Source organism: Littorina saxatilis, linkage group LG2 (genome assembly GCF_037325665.1).
Source record: "Littorina saxatilis isolate snail1 linkage group LG2, US_GU_Lsax_2.0, whole genome shotgun sequence".
NCBI classification, from domain to species: domain Eukaryota; kingdom Metazoa; phylum Mollusca; class Gastropoda; order Littorinimorpha; family Littorinidae; genus Littorina; species Littorina saxatilis.
Window position 1 is genome coordinate 612,153 of NC_090246.1, and position 13,866 is coordinate 626,018.

The 13,866-nt window shown below is 44.6% G+C and overlaps 1 protein-coding gene and 1 long non-coding RNA gene across 2 annotated transcripts in view; both read left to right on the forward strand.

Moving 5' to 3' along the window:
• Positions 1–13,866, forward strand: part of LOC138957423 (uncharacterized) — a 268,397-nt gene that overhangs the window by 173,130 nt on the left and 81,401 nt on the right. The window lies entirely within an intron of this gene.
• On the forward strand, positions 6,561–10,059 carry LOC138957323 (uncharacterized). Its single transcript, XM_070328454.1, has 2 exons — positions 6,561–7,483; positions 7,981–10,059. Exons 1-2 carry the CDS (start codon positions 7,119–7,121, stop codon positions 9,101–9,103), a joined length of 1,488 nt encoding a protein of 495 aa, XP_070184555.1. The 5' UTR covers positions 6,561–7,118; the 3' UTR covers positions 9,104–10,059.

A 13,866-nucleotide genomic window follows, 5' to 3' on the forward strand; every position in this document is an offset into this window, starting at 1 on the left:
TCTCTCTCTCTCTCACTCTCTCTCTCTCTCACTCTCTCTCTCTCTTCGCCCCCTCTCTCTCTCCCCCCTCTCTCTCTCCCCCTCCCTCTCTCTCTCCTTCTATCTCTTGACCCTCACATGGCCGAGGGCTGGATGTAAAAAAGCACCTGTTTGCTTATGCCATTACCCTCGTTAATAAACAATTTGTCTTGTCTTGTCTTATCTTTCGCTCTCTCTCTCTCTCTCTCTCTCTCTCTCTCTCTCTCCCCTCTCTCTCTCACACTCTCTCTCTCGCTATCTCTCTCTCTCTCTCTCTCGCTATCTCTCTCTCTCTCTCTCTCTCTCTCTCTCTCTCTCTCTCTCTCTCTCTCTCTGCCAAGAACGTTTTCCTCCTATCCAAGTTAAAGCAATTTACGGGCAGAAGGTCTCTGGAAATGTTCCACCATGCTCATGTAATGCATGGCAGCAGTGATGTCCACTTGAAAAAAGTTAGATTCTCTCTATCGTCGCTCGGCTAAACTCATCGTAAAGGATAATGCCCCAACAGATATGAAATCAAAAATGCTTAACTTTCTTCCACTGGAAAAGCATCTCAAGTTAAACAAAGCCATTTTCATGCACAAATTGTATTACGGTAAAGTGCCGATTTACATTACATCATTATTTAATAAAGCTACCGACAGATAGCAGTGCATACAGCCACGATGTTGATTTTGATACACTGCCTTGTGAAATGATGCTCTTATGCATACAGCCACGATGTTGATTTCGATATACTGCCTAGTGGAAGGATGCTCTTGTTCATACAGCCACGATGTTGATTTCGATACACTGCCTAGTGGAAGGATGCTCTTGTTCATACAGCCACGATGTTGATTTCGATATACTGCCTAGTGGAAGGATGCTCTTGTTCATACAGCCACGATGTTAATGTCGATACACTGCCTGGTGGAAGGATGCTCTTGTTCATACAGCCACGATGTTGATTTCGATATACTGCCTAGTGGAAGGATGCTCTTGTTCATACAGCCACGATGTTGATTTCGATATACTGCCTAGTGGAAGGATGCTCTTGTTCATACAGCCACGATGTTGATTTCGATATACTGCCTAGTGGAAGGATGCTCTTGTTCATACTGCCACGATGTTGATTTCGATACACTGCCTAGTGGAAGGATGCTCTTGTTCATACAGCCACGATGTTGATTTCGATACACTGCCTAGTGGAAGGATGCTCTTGTTCATACAGCCACGATGTTGATTTCGATACACTGCCTAGTGGAAGGATGCTCTTGTTCATACAGCCACGATGTTGATTTCGATACACTGCCTAGTGGAAGGATGCTCTTGTTCATACAGCCACGATGTTGATTTCGATACACTGCCTAGTGGAAGGATGCTCTTGTTCATACAGCCACGATGTTGATTTCGATACACTGCCTTGTGGAAGGATGCTCTTGTTCATACTGCCACGATGTTGATGTCGATACACTGCCTAGTGGAAGGATGCTCTTGTTCATACTGCCACGATGTTGATTTCGATACACTGCCTTGTGGAAGGATGCTCTTGTTCATACTGCCACGATGTTGATGTCGATACACTGCCTAGTGGAAGGATGCTCTTGTTCATACTGCCACGATGTTGATTTCGATACACTGCCTTGTGGAAGGATGCTCTTGTTCATACTGCCACGATGTTGATGTCGATACACTGCCTAGTGGAAGGATGCTCTTGTTCATACTGCCACGATGTTGATTTCGATACACTGCCTAGTGGAAGGATGCTCTTGTTCATACAGCCACGATGTTGATTTTGATACACTGCCTAGTGGAAGGATGCTCTTGTTCATACAGCCACGATGTTGATTTCGATACACTGCCTAGTGGAAGGATGCTCTTGTTCATACAGCCACGATGTTGATTTTGATACACTGCCTAGTGGAAGGATGCTCTTGTTCATACAGCCACGATGTTGATTTCGATACACTGCCTAGTGGAAGGATGCTCTTGTTCATACAGCCACGATGTTGATTTTGATACACTGCCTAGTGGAAGGATGCTCTTGTTCATACAGCCACGATGTTGATTTCGATACACTGCCTTGTGAAATGATGCTCTTATGCATACAGCCACGATGTTTATGTCGATACACTGCCTAGTGGAAGGATGCTCTTGTTCATACAGCCACGATGTTGATTTCGATACACTGCCTTGTGAAATGATGCTCTTATGCACACAGCCACGATGTTGATGTCGATACACTGCCTTGTGGAAGGATGCTCTTGTTCATACAGCCACGATGTTAATGTCGATACACTGCCTGGTGGAAGGATGCTCTTGTTCATACAGCCACGATGTTGATTTCGATACACTGCCTAGTGGAAGGATGCTCTTGTTCATACAGCCACGATGTTGATTTTGATACACTGCCTAGTGGAAGGATGCTCTTGTTCATACAGCCACGATGTTGATTTCGATATACTGCCTAGTGGAAGGATGCTCTTGTTCATACAGCCACGATGTTGATTTTGATACACTGCCTGGTGGAAGGATGCTCTTGTTCATACAGCCACGATGTTGATTTCGATACACTGCCTTGTGAAATGATGCTCTTATGCATACAGCCACGATGTTTATGTCGATACACTGCCTAGTGGAAGGATGCTCTTGTTCATACAGCCACGATGTTGATTTCGATACACTGCCTTGTGAAATGATGCTCTTATGCATACAGCCACGATGTTTATGTCGATACACTGCCTTGTGAAATGATGCTCTTATGCACACAGCCACGATGTTGATGTCGATACACTGCCTTGTGGAAGGATGCTCTTGTTCATACAGCCACGATGTTGATGTCGATACACTGCCTAGTGGAAGGATGCTCTTGTTCATACAGCCACGATGTTGATTTCGATATACTGCCTAGTGGAAGGATGCTCTTGTTCATACAGCCACGATGTTAATGTCGATACACTGCCTGGTGGAAGGATGCTCTTGTTCATACAGCCACGATGTTGATTTCGATATACTGCCTAGTGGAAGGATGCTCTTGTTCATACAGCCACGATGTTAATGTCGATACACTGCCTGGTGGAAGGATGCTCTTGTTCATACAGCCACGATGTTGATTTCGATACACTGCCTAGTGGAAGGATGCTCTTGTTCATACAGCCACGATGTTGATTTCGATACACTGCCTAGTGGAAGGATGCTCTTGTTCATACAGCCACGATGTTGATTTCGATATACTGCCTAGTGGAAGGATGCTCTTGTTCATACAGCCACGATGTTAATGTCGATACACTGCCTAGTGGAAGGATGCTCTTGTTCATACAGCCACGATGTTGATTTCGATATACTGCCTAGTGGAAGGATGCTCTTGTTCATACAGCCACGATGTTAATGTCGATACACTGCCTGGTGGAAGGATGCTCTTGTTCATACAGCCACGATGTTAATGTCGATACACTGCCTGGTGGAAGGATGCTCTTGTTCATACAGCCACGATGTTGATTTCGATACACTGCCTTGTGAAATGATGCTCTTATGCATACAGCCACGATGTTTATGTCGATACACTGCCTAGTGGAAGGATGCTGTTATTCAACGTGTAAAAGCCTGGACACATCTATGATGGTGCGCATGGTTATCTTCACGAGGAGGCCTGCAGCTTTTACACGTAATGGTGCACATGGTTATCTTCACGAGGAGGCCTGCAGCTTTTACACGTAATGGTGCACATGGTTATCTTCACGAGGAGGCCTGCAGCTTTTACACGTAATGGTGCACATGGTTATCTTCACGAGGAGGCCTGCAGCTTTTACACGTAATGGTGCACATGGTTATCTTCACGAGGAGGCCTGCAGCTTTTACACGTAATCGTGCGACTGACTACATTATCCATCCATGTCAACGCTTAGCAACAAAATACACTCATCCGACCGATGCAATTACCTACAGGGAGTAACCTAGTTTGTACTTGAACTAAAGCTGAGGTTGAATCTTCGCGCTGTTCGCATACGTGAATGGGCTTCAACGTTTGGAGCGTATTATTTTGCTTGGGCACGCATAAGCCTCAACCAAATGCTGACCTTCAGTTCTGTGAATAATGTAAGGTGACCTGCTTTGGTTCAGCCGTGGTTATTTGGGTCTAAGTGTGTTTATATTTCAACGTTTGATTGCTTTTAGCTGCTAGCTGCTTGTGGCTGTGTTTTCTGGTTGTGTATACTAACGATGTTGACAGTTATGTGGATTCAACCAAAATAATTCAAAACTTGGGAACACTGGTTTTATATTTTGCATTTTAATGTATTGTGCAGCTGTTCAATCAATCAATCAATATGAGGCTTATATCGCGCGTATTCCGTGGGTACAGTTCTAAGCGCAGGGATTTTTATTTTTGTTGTTGTTAACATTATCGTTAAACGTTATTAGAAACATTGTGTTGGCTGGTTTTGTTGGCTGTAATCATCATTTTCGATTTTTGCAATTTCCATTTTGTATGTGTTCGTGTAAACATCAACTACAAAATAATGTGTGTTTGCTTGTGGCAAGACATATTTGAAACAACGAAACGTCCTTTGCAACAACAGAAAAGCCAAGAGAAAAAGAGAAGTTAAGTTCACATTTTGAAAAAAAGGATGCAAAATGGTGCAATCTGGTGCATTCTGAGGATGATCATTACCAGTTTCAGGCAGCAGGTTTTGTCACTGATTAATACCCCAAACAACAACAACAACCCAAAAAAACACTTTTTTTATTTTTTGGCTGGGGGGGGGGGGGGGGGGGGCTCCGGAAACCCCAGAAACCCCCCCCCCCTCGTCCGCCCCTGAGTTTGGCCCATTATAACTGTATTTTGGCGAAGGAGTGATTCGAGGATTGTTTAGAGAGACTTTGTGTGTGTGTTCAGTTGAACAACCGTTTCGGAGCTGGGTTTATATCAGCGAAGTGACTTTCGACTGGGATCGTAAATCAAGTTCCGACGAGTTGTGTGCGGCTGTATATTGAGGAAGGAACTACACTGCTTTCTGGTGTCTGCTTTCTGGTGTACAATAAATAAAAGTCACGTTATCGCAACCTCTGTCTTGGCGTCTCATTTATGCTTCCTGGCCTATTTTCCCCCTTCCACTCCACCCTATCACAAGTGTATAAAGTTAAAAAGAAAAGACGACAGTTAGACAGTTTCATGTAGGTGTGTGTTGTCTAAAATCTGTATAAATAATACTCAGACGAAAGCCTGCATACTTGACAAGATGAACCATTGTTGACATGGAGAAGGCTGTGCTTTTCACTAAAATTGAATATGTGAACACTAACGAAACTGTGCTTATTGTGAAGTTGGAACAGCTAAAAGTGCAAAACTTAACCTGGGAAGTGCTTTGGTGCTGAGGATGAACAACGCTGTATTCAAATACTCGATCGACACTTGTGCAGTTGAAGCTTCAAAGTGTGAATATAAATTAAATGACAATCTGATGTACACTCGAGGCTGGGACAGGCAGTGTGATTATGAAAGCTGACACTTAAACATAAAACTGATTTGAAGCAAGCTTCTATGTTAATATGAAAAAGATTATATCAAAAGCTTAAACAATGTCATGTTCAATTGCAGCTGGTAAAGCTCGTTTTAGGGAAGAGCTCGTTTGAACTGAAATCCACAAACAGACAGACAGCTAACGTTCCTTCTTCTTCTTCTTCTGCGTTCGTGGGCTGAAACTCCCACGTACACTCGTGTTTTTTGCACGAGTGGAATTTTACGCGTATGCCCGGTTTTTACCCCACCATTTAGGCAGCCATACGCCGTTTTCGGAGGAAGCATGCTGGGTATTTTCGTGTTTCTATAACCCACCGAACTCTGACATGGATTACAGGATCTTTTTCGTGCGCACTTGGTCTTGTGCTTGCGTGTACACACGGGGGGTGTTCGGACACCGAGGAGAGTCTGCACACAGAGTTGACTCTGAGAAATAAATCTCTCGCCGAACGTGGGGACGAACTCACGCTGACAGCGGCCAACTGGATACAAATCCAGCGCGCTACTGACTGAGCTACATCCCCGCCCCAGCTAACGTTCCAAAATTCAAAATTCAAATACAAGAACTGTAGGTTATTGGAACGTTTAATTTGCGACAAAACAAACCGTTACATTGACTGTACTTCGACCCACTGGTCTTTGAAGTGGACACACAGACGCACACTTATGGTACAGACAGACGCACACTTATGGTACAGACAGACGCACACTTATGGTACAGACAGACGCACACTTATGGTACAGACAGACGCACACTTATGGTACAGACAGACGCACACTTATGGTACAGACAGACGCACACTTATGGTACAGACAGACGCACACTTATGGTACAGACAGACGCACACTTATGGTACAGACAGACGCACACTTATGGTACAGACAGACGCACACTTATGGTACAGACAGACGCACACTTATGGTACAGACAGACGCACACTTATGACACAGACAGACGCACACTTATGGTACAGACAGACGCACACTTATGACACAGACAGACGCACACTTATGACACAGATAATGAACTTATATTTGTACATTCTGTCAATAACCTCGCTGTTTTTCGAAGCAGCCTTTTTTTCCTCAAATTTGATAGGGGGCGATTTTTTTCTCTCTGTCTGTTTGCTTTGGTTTTTGTTCAGAAACAAACTGTGGCCTCGATGACGATGTTGTTTGTATTTTTTTTTTACTGATTTCAGTCAGAAACGAGGTGCAAGGCCAAGTGACATCTTCATACTGCCAGTGGAACTTTGAACAGGCTAGGTGAGCAATCAAGAAGGGAGTCTTCGACTAAAGTGAAAGAGATTGCATTCCAGTGCAAACATCCTCCATAACCAAACCAAGCTAACAGTAACAATTCAGAAACCACAGGCAGAGAGTTTGGAGATCTACAACCAAACCTGGCGCGAGAAAGTGTGAGCGGACGGGTTTAGAGCTAGAACTGTCGTGTGCATTTTCAAACAACAACAAAAAGAAAAAAAAAGACATTGATGGAAAACAGAATCAACGAAGTGACTTCTTTCAAAGAAGAGACAGTTTAGAAGTTGATCTTGAGCAGTTAACAAACCAACGTTCCTGCAAAATACAAAACACAACAACGATGATGGAAACCAAAATTGACGAAGAGACTTCTTTTAAGGAAGACACGATTCTACTTGTAGATGAGCAAAACAGTATTATCAGTTCCACGCCTGTTAATGCACGAACACAAAATGTGAAGATGGCTACCAGGTTGCCACCACCTACGTATGAAAACTGTGACGAACATGAGTACTTTGGAGACAATGATCCTGACCACGCCATTACGTTCCGTGTTGGAGATGAAAGGAAGCTGCTGGTTGGCCAGAAATTCAAGATGGCTGAAGCGTCTCCGATCTTCAGCGCCATGTTTCGAGGCCCTTGGAGAAGAGACACGGAAGTGGAAATTCCCGATCTACACCCAGACGCTTTCAGAATTTTGCTGAGGTAAGTTTGGAAGGGGTTCAACCTTTTCATCTCCCTATATTTGAACATACACAGACACACTCACAGGTATGCAGGCAGATATAAACACACTCACACACACACACACACACACTCACTCACTCACTCACACACACACACACACACACACACACACACACACATTTATGCAAAATCAAAGTGTTGTATGCCGTTCTTCTGTGTGTGTGTTTGATTGTGTGTGCCTGATTGTGTGTGTGTGATTGTGTATGTGATTGTGTATGTGTCTCTGTCTGTGTGTGCGTACGAACGTGCCTGCGTAGTGCGCGCGCGCGTGTGTGTGTGTATGTGTGTGTGTGTGTGTGTGTGTGTGTGTGTGTGTGTGTGTGTGTGTGTGTGTGTGTGTGTGTACGCGTGTGTATGAATGTTTGTTATTTATCTGTTTCTGTATTTACGTATGCCTGTCTGCCTTGAGCTATATACTTCAGCAAACAATGCTCTCTGTCAACAACTCTTTATAGGCACAGCGAAGGAGACCAGAGCAGCAGGCTGACAGACAGCAACGCGTGGCACGTGCTGAAAGCAGCCGACAAGTATCAGGTCACAACGCTCGTCACTCGCTGCTTCCACTTTCTCCTCCACACGCACTCCGCCCATCAGACAGCTCAACACATGACTGCAGTGCTGGAGCTGGCCCACCACCTCAACTACGCTGAAGACTTCGACAGGTGTTTGAACAAAGTGAAGACTGCAGCGGGAAAAGTGTTGAGGAGCTCCGATGCCTTGAGCCAGCTGTGCTACGATTGCTTTTTTAGGCTCGTGGAAGCTGACGACCTTGCGGAAGCTGACGAGGTCGTTGTGTACCAGGCTGTGGTGACGTGGGCCAGTTCCAGATGTCGTCGGCCAGATGTGATGTCAGACATGACGTCGCTGTCAACGTCAGGCCTGCCGTCAAAGTTCAAGCCGGAGTCAAAGCTTACGTCTGATAAGGTGTCACATTCTCCTTCAGGGGAGGCGTCTAAGATTACGTCAGAGATGGTGTCACAACCTACGTCCGAGGTACTGTCGCATATTACGTCAGGGATTCCGTCAGGGGTTCCTTCTGAAACCATGACAATGGTGACATCGTGGCAGCTGGCCTCACAGCCAAAGAGAGAAGAAGCGTCGCAGAAGTCAAAGCCAGAGCTGACACTTGAGCCGAAGTCAAAACAAGGGTTTCAGCTAAATTCGGATCTAAAATGGAGACAGATGAGGGCGGTAGCAGGGGAGCTGGTGTACCATGTGCGATACTTGGCCATCCCTCGCTTTGCACTGGAGCGTCTCCTGAGCGAACCTTCCAACTGTCTCCTCACAGAACAAGAGGTCGACGATCTCACCAACCACAATGGTTCTCAAACGTTCCCTGAATCGGTGGGAAGAGCCAGGAAGGAAACGACGAAGAAAATCCTGAAAGCCGAGAGAGACTCTCGTCAGAGAAATAAGTTCCGCTGGTGTGTTTTGGCGGCGGCGATTTTGCTGCTGACTTTTCTTGTTCATTACTTGTTTATTAAGTTTCTGGTCAAGAACGTGCTGCCTGAGCCCCAAGTGCATGACAGTGGGAATGCTACTCACAGCGAGTGTGGTGGTCAGGCTCAGTGCAGTTGAATGGCGGCGGTTGAATCTGGTGGTGTTAGTTTGTATTGTCCCTGACTAGTTTTATTCAGTACGTGTGTGTTGACCTCTTGTTCAAGCACGTGGTTCTAGTGCCAGAAGCGCATGACAGTGTGAATGCAACTCACAGCGATTGTGGCAGTAAGACTTTTTTTATGCAAAAGAATTTTTCTTGTGAAATTTGGTGCCAGTGATTTTTGTTGCTGCTGATATTGCTAATTCAGTAACTGCATGTGTTTTGAGTTGTGTGTCCGACACTCGCTGACCGACACGGTTGGCCTCGTGGTAAGGCGTCCGCCCCGTGATCGGGAGGTCGTGGGTTCGAACCCCGGCCGGGTCATACCTAAGACTTTAAAATTGGCAATCTAGTGGCTTCTCCGCCTGGCGTCTGGCATTATGGGGTTAGTGCTAAGACTGGTTGGTCCGGTGTCAGAATAATGTGACTGGGTGAGACATGAAGCCTGTGCTGCGACTTCTGTCTTGTGTGTGGCGCACGTTATATGTCAAAAGCAGCACCGCCCTGATATGGCCCTTCGTGGTCGGCTGGGCGTTAAGCAAACAAACAAACAAAAAGACACTCGCTGCCTGTGTCAACAGTTCATGTTAATGGGAACTGTACGCACAGAGAGTGTGGCAATGAGACTGTGTGCAATTGAATGGTGCTGGTGTGCTGTGGGTGGGCACCAATCGCGGGATGGGATTGGTTGAAATTGAGATTTTTGTGTGATTTAAACCAATCCGACCCCGCGGCTGGTTCCCAACCCGTTGGAACATTTTGTTCTTGCACATAAGCCCTGGATACTATTCAACGCAGACCGATAAGTATATCATGTTTCAGAGAAATCGTGCTGTATAGTTTGTGTGCAATGCTGTGTACATTATCCCATGTTGCGGCTGTCTTTATGAGAAGAAAGTCGTTTAAATGCATTGACTATCTCAAAGTTACTGTCGTTTAGTGTGTGTGTGTGTGTGTGTGTGTGTGTGTGTGTGTGTGTGTGTGTGTGTGTGTGTGTGTGTGTGTGTGTTTTGATGAACATGTGTGTTCTGTGGTTGCGGTCAGACAGTGTTCTGTCCACAAACGCACGGTTCGAAGCCACTTGCTTCCATGTAGCTTAAATATATAATATTCCAATTGCTTCACATACGAACACGTTTCCAAGTCAAAGACAATTAGGTCAAAGGATTTATTTAAATTTCTACTTTGGTAGCACATCAAAAAAGAAAGACAAAAGGAGAAAAAGAAAAACAAAAAAAACCATCAACAGTTAACATGATGGCAACAAATATGTGAGCCTGCATGGGAAAACCAGGCTAAATGGGAACATTTATACTGTTTTACTTTTTTAAAAATGATATGAAACTTCAGACTTTGACAAATATTTGACAAAAACACTTGATCTAAATGTAAAAGTTTTTTCACAGTGCTGTTTTGATATACACAGGTGAAATCCTTTTGGGATGATGAATGTTGGATGATCAATAAAGGAATTTAGCAGTAAATCTGAAGATTGATAATTTGATCCCTTCTGACCTATTTCCATTGTAACCGAAAATAGCTCGCTGCGTCTTTAGCCGGGTTTTCCCATGCAGGCTCGCATATGTACAATCCTTCACATGTGTTGAGGGTTTGGAAGGTTTAGTTACACCCCCGGTATAGGGGTGTGTATAGGATTCGGTCGATGTGTTTGTTTGTTTGTTTTTGTGTGTTTGTGTTCGCATATAGATCTCAAGAATGAACGGACCGATCGTCACCAAACTTGGTGAACAGGTTCTATACATTCCTGAGACGGTCCTTACAAAAATTGGGACCAGTCAAACACACGGTTAGGGAGTTATTGGTGGATTAAGATTCTACAAGGACTTATAGAGGGACATATTAATGGTCAAAGGGAAATAACCTTCTCAGTTGGTGGCAGTGAGAATGGTAAGGACGGGGGTGTTTTTCCTACCTCGGAGGAATTTCTAGTTTTTATAGAGACAAGCTCCTATTGATGACATGCACTTCTGTGTTTAAAGACACGTTTAATACTACTGTTGCTGCAGTTTCTTTTGTGCAGGGGACCGTCCCTGCGCGTCAAAACCATGACTAATAGTAACAGTCCGAAAGCCCCAAAGGGAAGCAACCACAGCAGTTCTCATCCTATTTTTTCAATGTTGGATTCTTGTCCTTTTTCAACACGAATAAAAGGTTGCCTTTAAATTTACTTCTCGTTTGGCCTTGATCTTATAGTTACCTTGATCAGATTTAGAAACGGGTTCGTTTGTTTCATAATCAGCAAAGTTACATTGAAATAATTGGATTGCTTCAAAAGTTATATAACGGATTTATATTACTTAAACAGAGTAGTTGAACACACTAACACAACAACCGTATTGAAAATGAGAACACAAATCTCGTTTAAGCTTGTGGTAGAGACAAAATGAAACATTCACTAGTGCTACATCAAGACCGTACATGTCGCGTGTTTTGTACATTGCAAATGGAGAGCGGTTTCATCGCATGCAGAGAGTAATATCTGCTAGTTCCAGGTAGGACATCAAACATTGCGAGAGGGAATATGGCCGGCTGTACCGTCTGGCAGTGTATTCACTTCACAAAACTTTACTCAATTATTATCATGACAAAAACAATACATGGTTTTTAGGATAACTAACTCAAAATCGTGCTTCGAAGCCATCTGCTTGCTTCTATGTGTTTCAAAGCTAGAAAAGAATGTCCAACACATTTGAATATATAAGCCTCCAATTCCAATATATACGTTAACGTTTTCAAGTCAAAGACAGTTAAATTACGTCAAAAGTTTTATTTCAATTTCTACTTTGGAGAAAACGTTAAAGAATGAAAAGTGAACATTTAAAATGAAAGAGCATAAATGATGCCAGCAAATACACTGAGCAAAAAGTTAAGAATAATCGATCAACATAAGATTTGTCCATTTACTGACATAATAACTGCTTATAATCATGTGTTTTCTTTGTTGTACCTGTGTCAATAAAGGATATGCATTTCCCCAATTACCAGAGTCGGAAAAGACGTCGGGTGGTCTTCCATGACAATTTGAAACCGTGACTTGGGACCGAACGTGAGTGGTCTTTGGTCTCGTTAGACATGTGGTCTTTATGGAAAGGTGATGTATATATATATAGCAAAAACCGTCGGGGTTCCTTTAGGGTGGTATTTATGGGCGGGTGGTCTTTATTGACAGGTGGTCTTTATTGACAGGTGGTCTTTATTGACAGGTGGTCTGCAGGGTAGGTTCGACTGTACACTAAAACATGTATGCATCTATTTCCACAAAAATCCGTCAGGGATTTTGACAAATGTTTTTCACATACAAACAGACATTCCGAGAGAGAAAAGGTCCCCTCCGTCCTCCTTCAATACTTTCAGTAAATACTTAACTGAATATAAAGCAACAGGAGAATGGCTTTGAAGGCTTGTGGGTTAGCAGTAGGGACAGCTAGAGCTACTGAAGACTCATTGTATGCTTCAGCAGTCGCGAGCTCCGACTCTGCAAGCCTACTGTCACGCCACTGTTTGGTGAAGCTTCTTCTTCTTCTTCTTCTTCTTCTTCGTTCATGGGATGAAACTCAAACGTTCACTCATGTTTTGGGACGAGTGGTTTTGTTCGTGTATGCCCGTTTTTTTACCCCGCCATTCAGACAGCCATACGCTGCTTTCGGGGGAAGCATGCTAGGTATTTTCGTGTTTCTATAACCCACCAAACTCTGACATGGATTACAGGATCATTTCCGTGCGCACTTGGTCTTGTTCTTGGGTGTACATACGAAGGGGGATAAGGCACTAGGAGGTCTGCACATAAGTTGACCTGGGATATCGGAAAAAATGTCCACCCGTAACCCACCATGCGCGACCGGGATTCGAACCCGCGACGTTACGCACAGGACACCAATGTCTTATCCACTCGGCCAATGCGCACGTCGGTGAAGAAGCACAACACGGGTCCCTCTCGGGCCAAGCGCACCCTGCAACAATACTTTGGTGAAGAAACACACCTAGGGCCGATGCAATTTGGTCAGAACTTGACTTGAGTGAAAATGCCGAGTGCGACAAAAGGTCGACAGCACAAGGTCGAGGCTATACACAAGGTCGACGATCGAAAAGGTCACATTTTCTTTCTCAGTGCACGCACACATATCCATGTGCACCACTGAATGTGCACTAGACCTTTAGCCACCCTCGCATTTTTTTTTAAAGCTTTTGACTATTGGCCTCGACATTTTGTGCCTCGACCTTGTGGTTATCTCCCCCTTGGACCCCTTCACCCCCCCCCCCCCCCAGTGTAACTATAAAGGAAAACATATTCTTCGCACGTAAATAATACATGGAACGCTGGTGTCGGTATACGTTCTGCATGATTTTAGAGTTAGATTTGTCAAATCAACTCTGGAAAATTGCGTGGGCACAGATCCGGCAGAGAATTTTCTGAAACACCCCCACGGTACGCGTGATAACAACACCCCCACGGTACGCGTGATGACAACATCCCCACGGTACGCGTGATGACAACATCCCCACGGTACGAGTGATAACAACACCCCCACGGTACGCGTGATGACAACATCCCCACGGTACGCGTGATAACAACACCCCCACGGTACGCGTGATAACAACACCCCCACGGTACGCGTGATGACAACACCCCCACGGTACGCGTGATAACAACACTCCCACGGTACGCGTGATGACAACACCCCCACGGTACGCGTGATAACAACACCCCCACGGTACGCGT